This window comes from Syngnathus scovelli, chromosome 4 (genome assembly GCF_024217435.2).
Source record: "Syngnathus scovelli strain Florida chromosome 4, RoL_Ssco_1.2, whole genome shotgun sequence".
Lineage (NCBI taxonomy): Eukaryota > Metazoa > Chordata > Actinopteri > Syngnathiformes > Syngnathidae > Syngnathus > Syngnathus scovelli.
Genome location: NC_090850.1, coordinates 17,084,058 through 17,106,655, shown reverse-complemented (window position 1 = coordinate 17,106,655; position 22,598 = coordinate 17,084,058). Strand labels below are relative to the sequence as shown.

General features: G+C 41.4%; 1 protein-coding gene across 10 annotated transcripts in view; it reads right to left on the bottom strand.

Annotated features, from left to right (window-relative positions):
• esrrga (estrogen-related receptor gamma a) overlaps positions 1–22,598 on the bottom strand; it is an 87,520-nt gene that overhangs the window by 19,687 nt on the left and 45,235 nt on the right. For 7 of the 10 annotated variants that reach the window (XM_049718001.2, XM_049718000.2, XM_049718002.2 and 4 more), the window contains 4 exons: positions 19,076–19,500; positions 15,318–15,446; positions 6,975–7,085; positions 4,301–4,483 (listed from right to left, as the gene is read on the bottom strand). In XM_049718001.2, the coding sequence (XP_049573958.1) occupies positions 4,301–4,483; positions 6,975–7,085; positions 15,318–15,446; positions 19,076–19,500 (848 nt within the window). The remainder of the gene's footprint in view (positions 1–4,300; positions 4,484–6,974; positions 7,086–15,317; positions 15,447–19,075; positions 19,501–22,598) is intronic. The other 3 variants (XM_049717997.2, XM_049717998.2, XM_049717996.2) reach the window with 3 other exon arrangements.

Sequence of the window (22,598 nt, the reverse complement as noted above, 5' to 3'; positions counted from 1 at the left end):
CAAGAGTTTAAAAGGATACCGTCATGTATGTGTTGAGCGATTGATAATCAGCTTCCCTAGGCTTCACTGAGGAGTTACATCACTACCACACGTTTATGCGATGAAGTGTCATAATGAGTGTCAGAGTTAATTTAGGGGGCTGCAGTGTCGCAGTCAAGTGCAGCCATTGATGAGAATATCTGCGTGTGTGTCTGCTGAGACCCGACATTTGATTTGCTAAAAGGAGCTGGACACCTCTATGAATCAATATTTGCTGAGAGTGTGAGTGCCTGACTGATTGACTGACTGCAAAGTCACTTGACTGACTGACTGACTGACTGTCTGGCTGATTGGTTGCTAGCTAGCAAGCAAGGTTGGTGACCTGGCTACAAGATGCCCAAGATGGAACAAGGTTGGCTTGATAATAAAGAGGTTAAAAACACAGTGGCAAGAGGGTGAAGAGGGTCAGAGTGGGAGTGGGAGAGGGTGAGGAAGGTCACATGAACGGTTGAAGAGTTGGCAGGGGACTACTTGGCCATCAGGTCAAATGGTATTGTGTTAGAGGTGCTTTGGGGCTATTGGAGCTAATGTATATGACACCCCCACATACAGCACCATTTACTTTGCTTCATTCAGTCATAAATGTATTTATGAGCTATAAGTCTTGACTAAAGTGTTTGTCCACTTTGTGTTTTCCAATTTCTCTTTACACAATGTATGATCACAACATTGTCAAAATAATAAATTTAATTGAAAATAATACACGAAACACATTTTTTATAGCATTAGGGTGAAAAAAAATGATTTATGAAAAACAAACAACATGGTGCAATTGTCAAGGAAGAAGCGGATGAGTGGGGATATTCGAGAATCTCTTGCCAATGACCTCTCACTTTAGTGACAGAGACTCTCCACACTTTGCTATTTAGCAACAGATTCATATTGTCACAGTCAGGTGGATCCTCTAGAACCAATTTTAGTCTGTTTTAAACAGACAGTTTTATTTACATAGTACAGGTTTTGCTGTCCGTAGCTGGCAAAAGATTGAAATCCATATCCATATTTAGTAATTCAATATTTCTTGTTTTAATAAACAAATCAAGACTTTTGGTCAGTTTCCTTGTAGGGTTTTTATTTTATTTTAAACTTAACGATCATTTGAGAGAGAATGTGGTTGATTAAACGTCATAGGATTGACAATCTGTTAGTGATCAATAATGGGTTAAGCCAAAATGACAGATAGTACAAGAAAGCATGGCGGCCATTTGAAAGTTTAGAGTTCCCAAATCCCCATGCAGATCACTTAAAAGAACAAACCTCCTTCACGTTTCCTTCAACCATTTGTACAGCTCAATCAAAATGAATCACGCTTATCCAGAGTGTCAAAATTGAAATGGAATGAAAGAAAGTGGAGGATGAGGAGAACCAAAAGTATCAGGAGATAGTGACGCAAGTAAATGGGGGCGGAGGTAATATCTTCTCTTGAATAAAGAAAAAAAAAGCTGTCTTATTGAAGACCTGAGGTTTTGCTAAAATACGGCATTAGAGCTTCTTGTTGGCCGATTGGTTCATTTGTTCGCTTCCTCGCTCCTCTGTTAAGTCAAGTGCTCGCCTTGCCTGCCTGTCTTGGCCTTTTGTGTGGCCATGTCTAGATAAGACCGGCATGACTGGCCGCTCGCTCGTCATTTAGCTATTATGCAGAGAGAGGGAGACAGTGGATGAAAAGAGCAGACAAATTGCCTTTTCTTTTCATTCACACTCTCATTGGCTCCTGTTTAAATATTTGCCGGGCCTTCTCTCTCACCTGACTGCTCCTCATTCCTCCTTCATTCACAGGCACACACTTGACTGTGACATGCGGCCTAATACCTGACTGCAGTTGTCTCCTGGAGAGCTATTAAAATGAGGTCTTCTCTGCGCTAACTCATATTATTGGACACCACAGGCCTGGGATTCATAACATCGCACAGTTCCTCAAATTGTGGCTTCTGCTTTAATTAATCACTAGGTGTGCAGTTTTTACCTACCTAGTCAATTGCTGTACACATTCGACCGCCATAATTCACTGCTTCATTGTGTGCTACTGTGAAAACTTGCTTAATCATACATTTTATTAAGTATTGTTTTAAATCCCAATGTTTATATTTTGGAGAATGGAGACTGTGGAGTTATTTACTCTAAACTGCTGCCTTGATCGCTTACTGACACTTTGTACTCATCTATTTTGACAGCACGCTTCTTTAGTTTACCCACTTATAGGCCGACAAATATAATCATGAATTTCATTAAGAATTGATATTCTGACATAGAATGATGCATGTTTTATTGGAACATATCTTGTTATCACCATTATAATTCAATTGTATTAAAATATGCATATGAGTATAAATGACCAATCTAAGAAGAAAAGTCTGTCAATCTCTGCAATTGAGTAAACTCTTGGCAACTAAATGAGGAAATAAAATCAAGTACACACAAGTTTGAGTGTTTGTCTCTGTGATACAGAATTTACGTGCATCTATGTAAATTCTCAATGCCGTTTTTATTTCTCATCCCATTACATCTCTCTCCTCATACACGCGTGTGTGCTTTAATATTCTTTGTGGGATATCAAGAGACACACACTAGCTGAAACCTCATTTTCCTCCTCTAATGACATATCAAATGTTTGCATATAGGCCATATCAGTATGGAAACGCACGCAGGCATACAAACCAAGCCTTGGAATAAAAGAAGCAATCAAAGTGATGTGTGCGTGCGTTGTGCGTGCGTGCGTGCGTGAGCGAGCGCGTGTTGTCACCAGCTTGGACGAGCCCGTGTGTCAAACATGACTTGCAGCGCATATAGACACACACGCGTGTACACACACAGCCCGGCCTTGTTATCCGGGGGCCTGTCTCGCAGGCAGCCTCTCTAACGCTGAGTGATGTTTAAATTAGTTTACAATTTAGCCTCCTCGCTATCTGCAGACGGCTCTTAACTCAGCGTGCGCGCGTGTCGTGTTGTTGTGTGCGGGCCTTTGTGCATGTGTGAGCGTAACAAATTGTTGCCAGTACGGCAGACATCTAATGACTTCAAATTAGCTGCCTGGCGCTCGCCTTGACACGTTGTTACCACTGTTCCCAGCCTCTGTGTATGTGTCACCATGTGTGTGTGTGCGTGAGCAGCGCAGCGCAACCATATCATGAAGCATAAATTGGCTTCACCTCTCCTCACTCTGCCTCTGTCTTTTTTCTCTTTGTCTCTCTCCATCAATTTGATTAAAAAAATTACTGTAGCATAGCAAGAAAAGTGCGCGCGCGTGTGTACGCGTGTGCGTTCATAAGAAAACCGTCTACGTGTGCATGCACACTCGCGCAAATGAATAAAATACAGTAGCATTTATTCGATTGAAAAGAAAAGAATAGACGAGTTAACCTTCTTATCTTACACGGAAGAGGATAACAAATGTTGAAGTCCGGCATTTCGCTCTGAGAATCCTTTCCACTCAACACTAGATCACTTGAGAAGTGTGTGTGCACGTGTGTTGTGTGTATGTGAGCGTGAGTATTAGATCAGTGTTCAGTGTTGTAAACAGAACTGTGGATTGCCTCGCTCTGTCGTCTAATCACGCCATCTCTCCGGCGCCGAGCAATCGTTGCTCTGTGCGCGCACACAACCGCTCACACGCGCACTTTAGCCTGTGGATAACCAGGTTAAGCTGGCCTCGTCTCTTGTAAAAGAAGGGGAGGAAGCAAAAAGGAAAAGGAGGAAACTGAACAAGTCGAGTTTTTAAATGCAAAAATAACTTTTGGCATGTGGATCAATGACCGACATGCTTGCTCACTGTCTGCACAGAGATCAATACAAGCCATGTTCATCTCTCATCTCTGTTTCCTTCTCTCTATTCATTTCAATTTTCACATTTATTGATAAAAATAATTCGATATTGGATCGGAGAGCCTTGTTGGGAATGCCATTGACTGCATCATAATTGATTGAGATGGTTTAATATTTATTCTGATCTGCGTATCATTGCAATGCAATAAGACCATCCGTCCCATCAACCCACCCACCCTTGTATGGATTGAATATATATGTTGTGTACAATGTGAAAGCAGTTGGTTGGCCAGATGGAGGTGTCAAGAGTTCAAACTGTCTGGGTGTGGGGATTGAGGTGAAAGGTCACATCATAAGTGTAAGCAACACCAAGTAAGCGTTGGCTGTGCGTGTGTGTGTGTGTGTGTGTGTGTGCGTGTGTGTGTGTGTGTGTGTGTGTGTGTGTGTGTGTGTGTGTGTGTGGTATCGCAGCATGCACACACATTTAGCAGGCTTCTCCTACCTGGGATGTGCTTGGCCCAGCCAATGTTGACCACCAGCTCTCTGTCAGCCAGGTCGCACAACGTAGTCAGAGCCTTGATGTCGCTGTCTGGTACTGTCGGATCGGGCATGGCGTAGATCTTCTCTGGTTCAGCCACCAGCAGGTGAGAGACGATTTTGTTATCTGCAAGGCAGCCAAAGGCAACTGACATGACCACCAGACGAGGAGAAAGACACAAAGACAGAGAGAGAGTGAATATATATATTTATCTCCATTTGAGCAAGATGTTTCACACCAGTGCAGGCTAAGAAATCATCAATACAAGAAAAAGACGCATGCAAAGATCTCAAAGAGATGACGCGGATATTTCATATTGAACAAATACATACATAATCATTCAGATACACAATTTCACATGCAAATCACACGGTATAATATGCCACCGCTTATGATTGCAAGAGCGTCTGATTAGCCATGAAATGTTCAGGCAAAACACTCATTATTTGCTCAAGTCATTTTTATAGACAGTGTAAAAAAGACTAATTAGATTCAATAATGTGAAATGAATGGCGACCATAGCATTAGGAATGGAGGCAAGGCATTCTCGTGCATTTTACAGCAGAGGGAAGGCCCATATTTATTTATCGTATTTTTATTTTAAATGTACAGATTGGCTAGGATAGTTATATTTTGTGTGTACTATGTCAAATAGTTTATTATTATTATTATTCAATATTGTATTGTATTTTCTACAATGAATGGGTTAACCAGTTATTTAATAAGAAAAAAGAATGCATAAAAAACACTTGAACTGACTTTTTCTTTCTTTTTTGGGGATGGGGAAGCTAAATAAATGCAATAAATACTTCAGTACTTGTGACTCAATGAAAGCGGACCTTTGTTTATCTTTTAAATCTTTTCGGTAATCCAGTGTTTCGCTTTTCTGATCATTTAATATTGATAGGGTTTGAATGGTATCATTATCTGCCCTTTTATTGCACCAATCAAGAGCAGTCTTCCTAATTTTTGCTCTACCACCATTTGTGCAATGACAATAAAGGTTCAAATCAAGTAATTTGATGTTATCATAGAAAGAACATCATTATTGCGGTGATGCTTCAAAAGGCCACGCGTGTTGCCGCTCGTTTCCCACCTCAAAGACGATCATCAATAACATCTAAGAGGGAGATAATAGTAAAAGGCAAACAGCTCAGCCAGTAATAGTGACATGTGGTGATGAGATCTCAATGGCCATTAGCAACATAGATATCCTGCTCCCAAATTAATCCACTGACTAATCAAGCTGAGGAATGACAACAGAGAAGAACTAAGAGGAGTCACAACAAATAAGGAATTGAGTGTTATGGTTTAAAAATATCAGTTTATACACATGTAATTGTTCGTGTTGCGAAGGTAGAAACAGGCGAACAAACATGTACACCCACAGCTCTATATCTGCAAATAAATTTTATTTAATGTTTCCTTAATGAGAATCAATGCAAGACCATTTCCAAACACTGAGCTATTGTCCTATTCTCACACAATCAATGTGGACATTGTAGATTTGGTTAGACATAAATGGGCTGCAGGAGAAAAATAGATACTTAAATATATGCATAGAGTGTTATTTCTATTTTATTTACTTTTTTTGCTGGTGATTTTTGTGGGTCTAGAACAGTGGTATTTCATCAACCCAAAACTCAAAAGCTTCAAATTTTCCACCCTCCAACAAGTCAGTGTTACTCAACCCTGGGAGGGAGTTGAAGGAATAAATACCTCTTGAACTTGTCAAAAATGCTCTAAATATTTCAAACCAAAATTTAATCAAACTAATAACAATCCGAAGGTCAATAGGAGTGGGCATATGTCGGGGAAGTTTGTCATTCTGTTTGTGGAAGCTACTGATCAGAGTGTATTTGTTCATACAATAACATGGCCACAATCGAATGATCCCTTCATTTCTATGATTAGTGGTGCAGAATTTAGCCTAAGATCTCATGCAGCCATTCAGCATATTGGACTAAATCAGAATATGCTCCAGATTTAAGCAAAATGGGCTTTAGGGAGCAAGCTGCTAAACACCACTCAATCTCCACTGCATGTATGCATGTGTGTGTGTGAAACCAGACGGTTAGCTAGAGAGCTAACTGTAGTTTGATGTGGTTGCCAGATTGGATTTAATCCGGATTAAATTTCTGGCTGGTCTCTCCCTCCCTAACGTGCGTGTTCCTCCTCTTCTCCATCTCTGGGTTCACCTCCCATCTTTCACTCTTGCTCTTGTTCATTTTCCAATCATCAGTTTCTGGCTCGGAGTGGACTTGACAGTAAAAACAGCAAATCCGGCCAGAGCTAAATGAATATCTTTAGAGTAAAATATGACACGTATAAAATGTTATGACCCTAAACTGGTAGCTGTAGAAACAAGGAAATAAACTAAGTCCCAAACAGATGGGCTTCTCACCACCCTGCGTCCATTTATGTGTGAGCGTGTGTGTGTTTGTGTATGCGAGTGCGTAGCCCTATTTTAACGGTCCAACTGTTGTCTACAAGAACACGGCCTGCGTGCAATCATGCAATATTAGTGGAGACATTGTTGACCTCTGCAGGTATGAAGAATCCTACCCTTGAAAACCAACCTGGACAAGGAGTACATGCATTTGTATGTGTGTGTATGTGCACACGTGTGTGCTCTTACATGGCTTCTTGGCAGGCAGAGCCAGTTGAGGGTTCAGATAAGGACTGTTATCGGCATCTATCCGACGTTTATACTTCTGTCTTCCACCGCGGACCCTGTCCAGACGAACACCTGGAAACAACGCAGGGATATAATAAAAAAAATGTTAATTGCAGCACTACGCCAATGTTAAACCGAAAACAATCACTTGGTACAAGTAAGAAGTTTGCTTTCATGTGAAGTCAATGTTTTTGTTTGTAGAGGGTAGAATATGCAAATAATACAAACAAATTTGCTCTTAATAACACATAGAGAAATCAATCTGAGAGCAAAAGTAACTCACACATCGTTTTTGTACACTCTCACTACTTCTTTTTCTGAGGCCAATTGCTATCTCGCTCTTTCTTCCTCTGTCACCTTAATTAATTGACACAAAGGAGCTCTAATTTAATTAGGCTTGTCTCTCGGGGTATTGGATGTTACCGTGGTTACCACTTAAAAATGGATAAGGAAGACATAGGTGTCATGTGCCCTGGAGAAACAAAAAAAGGACTCCTTTTAGGGTAATGTAATGGGATTAATAACAATATTTTTTGCATGGCTTTTGACTAATTAATTGGACTCCAAACTGCTAAGCCTTTTGCTAAGTTGACCTCTGGATACCAGTTTCATTGTTACAGTGATACCTTGAGAAACCTTTCCAGATACAAGCCATTGTTTGGTTGATACAAAGTTTGAATGTCTCTATAGTTCCCCCAGGAGGAATAAGTACAATGTCCTATACTGAAGCAAATGATGTGGCATAAAATAATTATTTTTTTCATTTTATTTAATCATGACATGAATTCTATTTTTCTGAAAAAATTGTTTTTTTAAACTGGATAAATGACATTTCAACTTTGAGTTACAAGTATGGTCACAGAACAAATTAAACTCCTATCTCAAGGCGACTCTGTTTTAGCTGATGTTTTTGTTAAGAAAAATATAAACCAATACATTATTGCTTGGTTTCACAAGGTATTGCCGTAGTGTGTCTGGTTTTAAGACAAAACATTCGACAGCCAAAGAATCACAGAATTAAGCTTACTTAGATAACAAAATGAGAACTAATCATTTTAAAAAGGCTCACATGCATTTGTTTAATTAAGACACTACTTTTTGTGGGTGCGTGCGCAAAAAAGAGACGAGAGTAAAGGCATTTTAAGGATAATCCAGTGAAGATTATTTTCTTAGTTTAACAAGCAAAACTAATCTGTGGAAGAGCTGCACTTGCTATCTTGCCAACGCACGCAGACAATGATTGTGAATTAGTGGATTATTGGCACAAAAGAGGGAGTGAATATTAACGGAAATGTCTGTTGTGCCAACATGTTATTTACAATTAGTAGTAAGAGTTCCCGCATACAATATAGATAACTCATGCTAAAAAACATTTTTGACACACAAAATAAACATTTATATAACTAACTAAAAGTAACTATAATAATAATGAATGAGTCCTTCCTTTTTTATTTTCATCAATTAATATCATCACTGAACTTTCAGGGTTCATTTTCAATGTATTTAACTTGGTATTGCAGTTTTCTTTATTACACAATAATTAGTGACCATTTTATTTTTAATCTTGCACTCAACAAATAATTTACATTAAAAAAGAAACTATAACTAAAAGTAATACAAACTGAATTGAAATAAATCATTTTCAAAAAACAAAAAACTAATAAAAAATAACAAACCAACACTAAAAAAATACATAAAAGTAACTAAATAAATAAAAACTCAACACACAAAGCAAAATAATCTAAAATAAATCTATAATGAAAAATCCCGAAACTATTACAACCTGATGGGAGGAAGCCGAAATACCCTGAGACAACTTTTTGTGCAAAATCCTACTAAATTTTTGTATGGATGGACAGAATCTGCCCGAGAATTAACCCTTTCAAAAATGTTTGTGTGTGTGAGTTAGAGAGTGGGGTGGGGGGGGGTCTGACAATCCAGTTGCAGTGGGGGAGCAGTGTCAGCAAGCGGTCAAGAAACTCTGAACAGCAGGAGTTCAAAAAGCACTTCTCCATCAAATGTACATGCACTTAGCATCTACAATGACCCGGGACACACGAGCAGCCTGCTCAGCCCTGCACCTGCACGGACAAGCGTTTGGGCTCATCTTGGAGTAATGGCTTGCCGATGCACACTAATCTGCAAGAATTAGAAACACTTTCTTCCGGAATAACTGTGATGAGCTGATCCCCCCCTACCCCCCGCTCTCCCTTGTAACTTAAAAGGACCGGCAGTCACTTCATAAAGAGCCTTCTCTAACTACCTCATCTATTTTCCACCAAATTAACTCTCCCCCGGTGCTGATTAATGATCAAATCTAAATGAATCAAATTAAAAATTGAAAATTATATTTCCAAAGCCTACAAAAAAAGAGACGGGGGGGAGGCAAGGGCGGAGAGTGGAAGTGCTTTAGCTCATCCTAACAAATGAGCCTTCAAATCATAAAGAATGGCGTCGGGAAAGAGAGGGCAAAGAAAATGTAGGCTAGATGTGGGCTGGTAGCTAAAAACGCACGAGGGAGAGCACAATAAATGAGTTTATGGGAGCCGAATGGAAATAAAATGTTGATAAAAGATGAATGAAGAGAAGATTGTGATGGGAGAAAAAAATTAAAAGGTTGGGATGGTTGGGGGTTGTAATGCATAGCCCAGTTAAAGGGAGTCGAACATTTAAAGGATGGCGACAGAAAGTGGGAACGTTAGAGCTAATAAATGAAAGGTTGAGAATAATGAGAGTGGATTGAGACTGAAGAATTCCTCAGATGGACAAAGCATGGGCCAATTCACTTTTACTTGACGGATCTAAGAGGAAGGATGGATAAAGATTTCGCATCGCCTATTATGTTGTGAATTGTTTTTTATGGAAGCTATATGATGTAAATGCTCTTTTATGGTAATGGAAATAAAAGTCTGTTCTTAACTGGATAAATAAAGGCTAAAATAATATAGACGTGAGGAAAACGTTGAAGTCGATAAACTCCACAAAGAATGATTGTCCTAAACATGTGAGAGAAAAATCCTCTGTAAATTATCCAATCTGAAGATGAATAGACAAAAAATGTGATTAGCATTAAGTTGACATCAATCTTTAGATGTGCCCGTTGAACAACAATGCTGAAATACAAAAGAAGAGTGATTTCAACGGGCTGATGATGTTAAGTAAGTCGTGTTAGAGTCAGGGCAAATCAAACGGATTGAGGGGTGACAAAAAAGTCCAACGAGAATGTGCTGACAGTGAGTGAGAGAAAAAGAAGTCAGGCTGAGAGAAGACCTTAGCTAATGCCGAGACAAAAAAAAAAATAAAGCCTCTGACTTTGTCAAGACAAAAAAAAAAATATCTGCCCACACGGCAACTCCATATTCTAAAAAACGTGCTTGTTTCTGCTGAGGACATTCAAGATGACAGAATTTGCATTTTCTTTATTGCTGCTGTAGTTTGACTAAAGGTAAAGGAGGGCTTGAATTAAAAGATAAAAATAAAAAGCTGATATTGAAATATTGAGGTTATGGCACGGTGAGGAACGTGTGTGTGTCTTTTTCATTTATTTATTTTTTCCTAAAGATCAGATCACATATGACCAACCGTGCCTGAGGGAGCGGGCAGGTGGCTGCGGTCACTCTTGAGTGAATATGTGTGTGTGTGTGTAAGAAGGTGGCCATGTGTTTGAGTTCAGTGTCAGGTCCCTTAAAAAAATAATACAAATACATTTCTCCAGTCAATGTTTCCCCCTTTTCTAGGACCCAAATCATGCGGTATACTGACTCGTGTTGCCCCAAAAAATAAAAAAAATAAAACCAAGTGTTTGTGCGACGTTGGTCCACTTACTGCAACCAGATGCCGCATACTCACACAGTCACACACATCTACATTTGCATGCACACACACTTAGTGAGGAAAGACTACAGGCCAAATTTAGCTGCATGCTTCCCATGAGGAAGCACCAGACACCACCAGTTGTCTGGTGCTTCTCTCTTCCTTCATTTCCTTATCTTGTCTCTTTCCCAGCATCCCTCTGCTCTCCTTTTCTTTTAATTCTATGCATTCTTCTTATTTCCTCCAACCTATTAATCTTCAATAATCTGGTCTGCTAATGAAATCAATAAGTTGCTAAAAGTGGAAGGGAAATAACTGTAAAATTGTTAAAGATCTGCATTCCCCTTAAAGGATCGACAGATATGGTGGCCTTAAAGGGTCAAAAGATACCCCACTGGCTGTGCTTTAGTTCGGGACGTAACCTCCATGAACTACAATTACTTTCCTTGCCTCTGAACGTCACATGACCAAACCCAAAAGACAGCTATGAGCCCTTGTGCACTATGATGTCATTTTCAGTTGACAGCAAAGTGGTGGTACAAAGCAAAATGGCCACCCTTGAGCTAAATAAAAGTACATGGGCTTTTCTGCAGAATTCATATTCCATAGACCCAATATTCATCAAGATACCGTATTTACACTGAGAGCTGCGGAGTTGGGGGCAATAGCATATTTTATTGTAAAAAAAACTTTTGACTTGAATTTCACTTTAAAGACAAGTTTTAAAGAGTTATGACTCACAACAGGAGCTGCATAGGGACAAAAATCACACACACAGAAAGAAAGTCTCATACACAGATTGTGGCATTCCACCCAATCTCCCTCATTAGGTCTTGGGGAGCATGGCCAGAGTTGGCACGAGCTACAGCGTGTGTGTGTGTGTATCTGTGTGTGAGGCCACATGCCAGGATTTATATGAGCGGCGCGTGGTCTTGTGTCCCTGCTAGTGGACCATCTGAATCCAGCTGGCCGTTTACGACTTGATAGAGATGAAGGCTCTGGTCCCGGCCCGGACATGTTGCGTCTCTTTGAAGCAGGACGCGTGTGACGTGGCGTCATCAAAGCCAGCCGCACCGTTGTCAATAGAGGCATATGCACGATACACATGCACCCGCCATTCCTGCCAAAACCTTTCATGTTCAATTGTCTGCTGCGCGTTTTGTATTCACATCACGGCACTTTATTTCGGTGCCAGACCTTTTTTTTCGGGGGGTCCAAATGCACATAAAGTGCGTTTAAAAGGGAGCAAATCAAATAGCTAACACAGACTCCCCTGGTGATCGTTTAGCCCTCGTCTGCTTCATTATTTTCTGCCAATCTTTTACCTGCAATCTCCCCACCTCACTCCCGCCACACGCAAATACTTCTCCCTAAGCCCCGCCCCTACGACCTTTCGGGCTTCAGCTGACGCATCATTATGACCTCATTAAAAATGGACAGACAGTCATTGCCAGAGGGGAAGTTCTCATAATAAAGTCAGGCTTTTTAATTGCCTCGCTCCAGAAATTAGCTGCTCCGTATTGGTGGGTGGGCGTCCCTGTGTTGTTTCGCTTGCCGCCTGCCTTCCTCCTCTTGTTTACCCCTCTTCCTGCTTCCCTCTTTAAAGGGCTGCATGTGCTTGGAATTTGAATGATACTGCTGATCAAGCGCATAAACTCTAAGGTCACTGATGGTGCAGTGGGTCAATCGCCTGACTTCCATGCAGGTGTGCAGTCAAGAGTGTAGTGTGTCCAAAGTCAGCCGGTTTCGGCTCCAACTCACCCGAGAGCCCAAGCGGCATCGAAAATGGATGAGTGGACGGATGTCAAACCTGATCGATGCTGTTGCTGATGTCAGGGTATGAAAACATCTTTTACTATGTTACATTTTTCGACACACTGCCATTGGCGTCAGATTATGTATACAAATTTATCATGAGATTTTTCTTTTTTTTTGGAGTATATTTTGCATCATATAGCTTTGTTTTAATTTTTGTAAGCTTTAAGTGCAAGACAACGATAAAAGTCATCCATCATGGATGGTTTCTTTAAAAATAGGAATTATCGAATAATCACAGTTATGTGATACTAAAGTTGGGAAAATATTGCAATAAACACACTATCAGTGTTTGCTCTGCTGTAAACTCAGCTAGTTCTGTTATCCTTGTAAAGGAATAATTTATTCTGCAGCATTTATGTTGGATTGTAGTAGATTGCAGGCTAGACAGCAGTTTGCAGTAATCCCTTACAGATGAAAGCAACGATAAAGGACTATGTTTACTTCCTTTAAAGTGCTATTCATCTCCTCCAATTCTGCTTTAGGATGCAAAATGTGAAAAACTTCAATGAGCCATGTTGTTATGTAGAGTGGGACCCTGTGTATTAGATTCAGACCTACCGGTACAAATGGGATGGCTGTGGTCTGTCAGCTTGATGTACTGTATATTGTATATATATAAATATATATGGGCCTAGTATTGTGTGTGTATGTCTTTGTGTGAATGATGTATGTGCAGCCACTAAATGCTGCTATTTGTTTTCCTCTTTCAAATGCGATACAGTGAAAGCATTTAATAATAAATTGTAAAGCTCAAGTTGAGTTTTTCACCTTTCCTCAGACAAATCATATGAGTTGAAGCTGCCAATAATATGTGGATTGGTCCGATGCATGTGCATGCAAGGAGACTTATTGGACACAACGGGAGATGAAACATGGCTTCTGCCAATGTGAGATTGACTAGGAGAACAAACGTTAAGGGAGCAGCTTGTTGGGAGGGAATAAAGAGCGGGGGGGACTCAAGAAGAGATGAGTTGGCATTTATAGTGGAGGGAAAGGTTTTGTTGCACTCCTGGGAAAAATATCGTTTCTTCTGCTTATTTACAACACCATCTACATGCTGTTTGCTAAGGTTTTGCACTATGTCATGTCAAAGAGGCAATACAAAAAGCTGTATCAGAAAATTGTCACAAGAGGTGCTTATGTTTATGTGTGCTTGTAGCTTTGCACTTCACTGCATGATAAGGAAATGTCTTTTCAATGGTTGGTTGCCTTTTTTGTTTGCTAAATAACATTTGGAAAAAGTGGCACGATTTGGTGAAACACAAGAATGATTGATGCCAAAACACCACCATTGTTTGTCAATTGAATAATATTGGATTTTTATTTTTTCATTTTGTGAGTAATCTTCTTGATCCTAACTCGATTGTGTCCAACATTGGCTAAGGCTTCCTGATCATAATGTCAGTCCCACCAAATTATTTTATCCTGACTTCATGCATACGATCAAAGCAATATTAGCAATATGTATGGATTTGTGTTTGGCTAAAATGGAGATGATGGGACCTGAAGCGTGAATATTTCTGTTTAAATGACATTTGACGGCTTTTGTGTTTGAACTCTAATTTTATGAGTATATAAATAAAAATATATTAGCATCACTTTCCAGCTCTCGTTTTGTATGTCACTATACTGTAGGTAAACTGTACCTAATGAAATGTCCGGTCAGTGTACATCACCACGGGGATGGAGGAGAGCGCAAATGTAGAGGTGAGTGGATGGATGAAGTGGTTGCACAAGCATGAGTGGGAGAAGAGGAGGGCGGCGGAAAGACAAGAATGGATGGCGAGGAGGCTGCCGTGCGGCGGGCTGAGCCGCGTTCCCGGACCACGGCCGAGAAAAGGGAGGGCGGGGGGGCGTCGTCCAGGTCTCCCATCAATTACAACCTTGACCCTCCTTCTCCCTCTGCTTTCTCTCACACACACTTTCTACTTCATTCGGCCACCCTGCCCCCCCACCTTGCCTCTCATCCTCCCCGGCCCCTCTCCTCAGCGCCTATAAATCAATCTCTTCTCCCAAGCCTCCTCCCTCCCGTTAGTCCCGTTTCTTAGACTTTCTCTATCGGCCGTCCTCTTCCTCCTTGCGTGGCAGAAAGTGTGGTGGGAGTGGAAAGGTCAGAGGTGGGAAGACCAAAGGCAGAGAAAGAGGTAGAGGTACCAGGGGAGTGTGAAAAAGAGAAATGAGTGTATTTAATCAAAGTGGTGCCAGGGCAGTCATATCAGTTGTTCCTTTTCAGCACTGCTGGAGCAACTAATGTTACCTCATTTAGACATCACATATGTGTCGCGTGCATACTTGTATGTGTGTGTGTGGAGGGAGTGAGTGTAATGCATCAAGACAGACAATAAATCACGTGTAACAAGTGAACGATAGCAATGAAACAGGAAATGAATCTATTGCATCACATATAGCATCCTCATAAAAAGTCAATCCCTGGAATGTGTCGTCACAAGAATTTCGTACAATAGCAATGCGTATTTATGACGTAGTATATGATGACAAATAATTCATTTATTTATTTTGGTTCAAATGTATATGAGCCAAAAGAAGCAAAATGAGCATTTTATAGGACTAAATTCTTGCATTTATTGGTTAGTTCTGCTTGTTCTGTATTTGAATGCAACGTCACTCGTGATTACTTTGCTCACAGCTAACGGAGAAAGATTAGGAAGAGACCTTTTCCCTTACCCTCCCTCAGCATGCCCACGGTCAGACACTTCATGAAGCGGCAGGCCTGGCACGACTTGCGTCTCCTCTTGGTGATTTCGCACTCGTTGGTGGCTGGACAGCTATATTCAATGTTGCCTGTGAAGGGAAGCGCAAAGGAGAGGGTTAAACTCGGGAAATGTGGTTGCTTGACGTCAGGACATGCTGTAAGAGAAAAACACCTTAAGAAAAGAGTTTGTACAATGAGCATCTATTTGATGCAAGAAGCTCTGTCTTAATAGCCAATATTGATCATTTTGTAGGCCTGATTTGTTGGTGTTATGTACCTGTTATGTATTTTGGAGACACAAGCTACAAAATTGACTTGAAAAGTTATATTGAACAATAAGATAAAAATATAAAACAGTTATTTTTCTTCCCAAAGTTAAGTACATTGCCTCAGTAGCCGAGTAAGACTCAAGTGTCTCCCAGTGAAAGAGAATAAACAGTGATTACTATTGACTGCTGCTGTGGGGAGGATGTTTTCTCATTACTCTGCTGATTAAGGGGGCTAGTTAGCTTGGGAAAAGGCTAAATGCACAAACTGGTCTTAATGGCTAACAAGACCCTCGTTAATTGGCCATGTTAGCGAAAGTAACTGGCTAAACATGCTAAACGCCAGGGAAACCTAATAGACGCCGCTAATGGGACATGTTAGCTCGCTATGTGGAAGATACTGGTGGAGCACATTAATTCAGCAATTACTTAGCGCTAAGGCTAGATGTGCTAATGACACCAAACCTTAGTTCGTAATGGGCCTCGTTAGCGCACACGAACTAGCTAAATGAATAAGTGCGCTAAAGAGACACTCACAGCTGGTGATTTGCAGCACCTTGACTCAAAACTGGTTTGCATGAAGGATGCTACATAGTAAACATATTATATCGGCCTGCATTAGTAGCGAGTGGACTGCTCTTTGTATGCTATGACATCCTTCATGGAGAGAGGTTAAAATGTAGCAAGATGTAATAGCTCCACAGGAGCACACGCGTCTTTAGTTCTGCCTACATGCCTCTTCTTGGACACTGAAGGTGGGCTTATAGAAGCCAATGATTCTTCTCGGAGGCTTCTTTGTGTAACGTGCAGACGGTCGGTGTCCAAGGGGGGGGATATATGAGGGCCTCAAATCCCCTGCAATCTCCTTTGAGGTGTGTGCGTATGTGTGTCCACATGCTGCATTACAATTGACCGCCTTTGTTGAGTGTATGTAACATGAAGGCTTGAGTCTACAAAGTGTGCAATATACAGCCGGTGATGAATTATGCTTTCGTTTGGTAGCAAAGCACCAACCCTTCCATTATAAATTTGATGGATACATTTTCTGCCATTTGGTACTATATAAAATGTTTGCATGTTGTGTAAATCTTTTATATTTACAATATCTTTACCACCACTTGGTCTGACCAAAAGCCGTCTTTGGCTTGGTACCTTTCATTCTGTGGCTCTCGTTTCATTTCATCCCGTCATTCCACACCCACACTCGCCTTTATGCATCCCCCCTCTCTCAATAAGGGGGTGATAGATGCTCGTTGTCAGGTGTTGCTGGACTGACGCCACAGAAACAGCAGCTGCCACAGCCACTTCTTCCATGCTGTGATGCGCACACAAACGCAAACTCTCTCTCCTTCTCACACGCACACATAGAAAACACAAACTCTACATCCAGGTGCCTGGCTTCCATCCTCCATCAGCTCCATTCCAATATTTCTTCTATAAAGGCAGTGTTTATTCAAAAGCTTGCTCTCTTCCTCTTCTACTTCTTTTCTACTCCACGCTCTCCTCCCCGTCCAGCTGGAGGTGTTTTTTTGGTGATTACCTGCGGTTTTATTGGCTAATGGCTTGAAACACACCAATATGGCTGCCACTGCCCATCTGAGCCTGGCCCCGCATCCAGCCAAGGCACACAACTTTGAGACACACAACTCGTGCATAAACACGGGCACATGTGCACACCCATATTACTGACGTGCATGCTCGCCAACGTGCGCAGACACTGTGTGGAAGAGTTTGGCTTGCGCGGTGGCCAATGATAATGTCATGACCCATTTGCTCCAAGAGGTCTAAGAACAAATGCGAGCCAAACATATGAACTGTAATGAGAGCTAAATCTACATAAATTTGTAAGAATTGGTTGGAAAACAAATGGTTGACTAGTTATAAAAAGAATATTTCATAATGGTATGAATTGAGCCCTGCCCCAAAATGTTTTTAACAAGGAAAAATAGCATTATTTTGTAAAGCATATTATAAAAATCACAATAAAAAAAGAATGTAACATATCAAGCAGTAGAAATCAGGAAGGAAAATTCAAATTCAAGCCCCAAAAATGGATGCAGCGACAACTCCTGACTTCAAAACTAGTCCAGTCAATATCCAAAATATTTATGTATATATATATATATATATTTATGTATATATATATATATATATATATATATATATATATATATATATATATTTTAAATATATTTTGTTTTACATATTTTTTAAAAAAATACTGTAACTCCTATATTGAATCCCATTACATCGTCCAGCTGTACCTGAAGTGTCCATATGCGAACCTTTTGTGACAGTGGCCCAATAATAGTCGAGCATTGTGACCTCGAACCTGACCTGCAACATATATCTACAGCACAGAAAGGGTGGGGATTACAAGTGGAGTGAAAATGATGGAACAAAAACCAGGCGGACACGCAAGGTCACACTGCCAAATAAGCTGGGCATCATATCTAGACAGTGGCAGTGCGCTTGTGTTTAATCTGTAAGCGAGTCCTCACCTATTGAACTTTTAACAAGCTCTCCAAATGAAATGGGCCACGTGGACAGTTTAGACAGGGCAGCAATTGCGGATGAATTAAGGGTCAAAGCAACACACGGCGTGATTACAAGGTCATGTGTATGTGTGTGCGTGGGAGGTGCGTGTGACAGTCTATTTAAGTGGGAGTTTGTGCGTTTATCTCGACACGTGTGGGGCCCAATCTCTTTGTCGGGCATGGACCTGATCTCATCCCATAATAAACACATACTGGTCATCTGCCGGTTGTGAGCATCTAGTGGATATAAGGCGTCCATCCCCCTTGTGTCTTGCCCCCTTTTTTTTTGCCCCCCCCCTACCCCTCTGGGGTTTTACTGGGAAAGCTGCTTATCAGAAGCAAAAGAAAACAGCGATGGCCAGGTGGATGGATGGAAGGGCAGATAGATGAATCCTGTCTGATATGACTGACCGACTCAATAGATCAAAGATGGCCGGACCGCTGACTGCTAGGAAACAGAGTTTTCCTGTAGCAAAATGACTGACAAGCGTGCTGACTTGACAACTGACTGACGGGCCCATTAGTCCTCTCTAACTTGAACTAATCTGGTTAATCATAGACATCCACCAGGTCAGTTTGTTGTTCATGTGGGGGAGGTGGGGGGCATATTGCACAAGACTTCAATTCGAGTGTGGTCCACTTACTCAACTATCATGACCATACCAGGAAATTAAAAATGGTGGCAATAGCTCAATTTATAAATAGTCATTGTCGTAGATTAATGAAGCCGTAAAAATAGGGGATCTGAACTGGATTTTTGAGGGACTCCTGTGTGAGATCCAGGAAAAGACCCATGAGCTGCAGCCTCAGTTTGACATCCTTCCTCAGAATGTCCTTTCTGTGCTATACTAAGTGTACCAAGTCTAAAAAGCAAATATGGATGCAGACAAGAGCAAAGTGGATTAAGAAACCAACCTTGAATGGTGCGTTTGAAGAAGGCCTTGCAGGCCTCGCATGATGCCACACCATAGTGGTAGCCGGAAGCAATGTCCCCGCAGACCAGACACAACCTCTTGGGCATGGAATTCAACATGTACTCGCACTTTATCTGCGAATCTTCCCCGATCGTTGACGAGCAGTCCTCGTAGCGCTTTGATCCGGGGCCGCCGGCGGGACCCAAGGGCCCTGCGCCGGAGCCATAGAGACTCGGGGAGTCTAAACCGTTGGGGTGGCCGTTCATGGTGGACGAATAGGAGCCTGACGCGTCACTGGAGCCGCCGGGGGAGTGATGGTTTAGACTGTCGGTCAGGGAGGCGGGGCTGGATGGCTCGGTTTTTATATACGAGGACGGACAGTTGGACTCTAGGTGGCGCTCCTTACTGGACATTCTGCAGAGAAGCCTGGGGAGAGAATCAGAAAAAGAGAGAGGGAATTTATTTAAATGGGGTGCAATTTTGATGAAAACTTGCCTCCTAACCAACCTTGTTTTTCTTTCGTTCTGATTGGTTTAGAATGAAATGAAAAATACTGGACTGACGGCCATTAGAACTGTGGAAATGTGAAAAGTGAAAAGTGGAAAAGTGAAAATGAAGCAAATCTTTGCAGCTATTTTTTACATCCATTACTCTACGTAACGTAAAAATCCTTCTCCAAATTTTTCCTAAGTTACAAGAAGCATAGACTTGTCTAAAATGTCTTAGTTGGATAAAAAAAATTAAGATTCAAAGGGGCCTAAGACCAATCCGGTAATTGATTAATTAATTGATTGCAGGTCGTGTCACTCTGCTTATGTATGCTTCCTCACATGCTACAAAGCTCTTAAAAATCCATCCATCGTTACGCTTTTTTCACCTCGTTCATTTGACAAAGAGAACATTGGTAGGTTAAGAAAAAAAGAAAGGGAACCACTCGGGGCAGCCTCTGTAGGACAGAGCAGCAGGGAGCCATATGCACTATCACACACTCACTCACACACACACACACACACACACAGGCAGCACATGAGCATGCTTGGGGCCGGTCGCTCATCCGTCACTCGCCAGTCAATAGGCGCTTGTTCAACATGAAGGTAATCAGTAAGCAGCCTCTTTGCTGCTCCATCATCACAAAGACAGCCACACACACACTCATCCACACCCACAAACACACATTGGTGGCTGAAGAATTTAAGAGCTGCACAGAATACTTGAAAAGACAACAATAACATTTCCTTTCGTGATCAAATCGTTTCCTCTTCTTTTCTCGGTACAAATCTTTGACATACTCTCCGAGGAGAGTGTTGTTAATGCCAATTGCAATTAACAACTATCTTCTGGCTGTCTATTTCTCCCCTTCCCATCTTTTGTCCACTTTACTATCTTTCTGCCTGTCTCCCTATCACCTCCTATTCACTGCCATCTATCTCTTTCTCATGGTCTTTGCATTGCCATGCTCTTTCTCTCACTCTGCCACTAAACCTCACCCTCCTTTCCCTCCTCTCTCTCGTCATTGTTAAAGGCAGAACGCACAAAAGGGGTTTTTAATTAAGGCAGGATGCTGCTAAACGAGGGGCTTCTAAAGTCCAGTCGGCCTGTAAAAGATCCCTGTTCTACTGGGACCCATAAAACACAGACAGTGTCTTGGCGAAGAATGGGCTGCTTGGGAAAAGGAAGGCTCGGGTGGGGGTTGGGGGACACGGAGTGGATATAGACAAGAGAAGCAGGTAGGCTGACTGTCAACCAAAGCGGGAGATGGTCAATATCAGGAAAGAAAATTGGCTAATTAACTAGACATTTTAAATACCTAATGACAATATTTTTTTCCTTGTCTGCTTTGAATGCAATTTTGCCAACTTTGATGCCACATTCCAAAAATATATGGAGTAAAGCCAATACTAAGGGATAAAGGTGCAGTCAAAGTATAGACATAAACCTAATCTTGAAGATTACCAAAATGGCCGCAGAATGGTGAACCATGCCTTAAAGGACTTTGATTTTAACCATCCAATATTTCTCCCTTGCCCCAGTCCTTCTAATTCGGCGGGTCCATTAATGGAAGCTTTGTGCTATCCAGCAATGCTCATAAATCCATTTATCTGATGCTCAGGCAGGCCTTTAGTTAAGGATGAAGGAAAAAGTTTCCGGAAGCAAATCAAGACAGAGGAGAGATGTTCTGTGTATATACAGGGAGGGTGCTAGAAAGGGTGGCAGAAATGAGTGATGGGATGGAGATGGATCACTCTGATTCATCGGCTGAAGGAAGTGAAAACACAGTGATGACAGAAAAAAAAGGCAGCAGAGCCATTTAAGCAGATGACGCGATGGCGATGATTTAATCTCGCTCTTTATGCACTTTTGTGCCCCTCCCTTTCCGACGTCAATCCCTCAGAGTGTCATTAAGTGAACGAGTTTAAGTGCGAAAAGATCCCATTTTTCCCTCTTTTTCTCCTTTCTCCCTCACTCGCACCTTTTCTCTCTGCTTATAAATGAAAAATAATGGCCCTGGAAGGGGGAGGAATCAAAGAAGAATGGGAGGACATGCGAGGAGGTGGAGGAGTGGAGGAAAGAAGATTAAGAAATCAGTCAGTGCACTGTGCCGAGCGAGAGGTTGAATGCATTTATGTATGTATGTTATCAGTATAATTATGTCGCTATGTAGCGGCGGCTCACTGCTGAAAGAGCAATCTTATTGTGCCTGTGTGCTCTCCGGATGAGCGTTAAAAGAGGAGGAAAGGCTTGGCGCTCATCGTTCCTTTATGTTTTTAAGTGTTTCAAAAGATTTCTATAAAGAGGAGAGGTCTAGAGGTGTGCGTTCAAAGACACAAGCTGAGAATTACCAGATGAGGCCAGCGTGTATCGATGTTTTGCTTTTGTCATTTAAAGGTTTTAGTTTGCGTCATTAATAAATGATCGGGAAAGTGAGCGATCATCAAATAGTTAGTTATGGAGTCCCGCAAGGGTCTGTCCTTGGACCACTTCTTTTCAAATCTTTACGGGCTTCCCATTAGGAAACACTGCACTAATTTCCATTATTAAGGAAAGTTCATTGATCAATGCAACTGATTCTGCCATCCAAATTTCAGGTGACTATATACAGCCAAATTATTGATCTGAATTAATGCATTCCTAGTATTTGTGTTTCCCCCCCTCCATGTTAGTTAAAGTGAAGATTTAAAGTTTGTATATATATTCCTGGTTGCGCCTCAAATATCGCTAAGTGTTACGTAATTCCTAAGTTAATTTGACATCATATATTCAGGAGGTTAATTTATCTGTCTTTTAGTATGAGGCAACACACACACACGCACACATCAAAACTATAAAGCTGACTGCCTTGCCTTGTCTCCATTCCCTGATCAAGCTGTGTTATTTTCTCCTCCTCGTCTTTCCTCTTGTGTCTGTTTATCACCCTTCTCTTCTTGAGGGAATGGCAAGTAACAGAGAGAACAGAGTGATGTTTGGAGTAGTGAAAAGGAACGGAGGGGCAGGGGGGAACGAGTGTTTTGTCTCGGTGTCGCGAG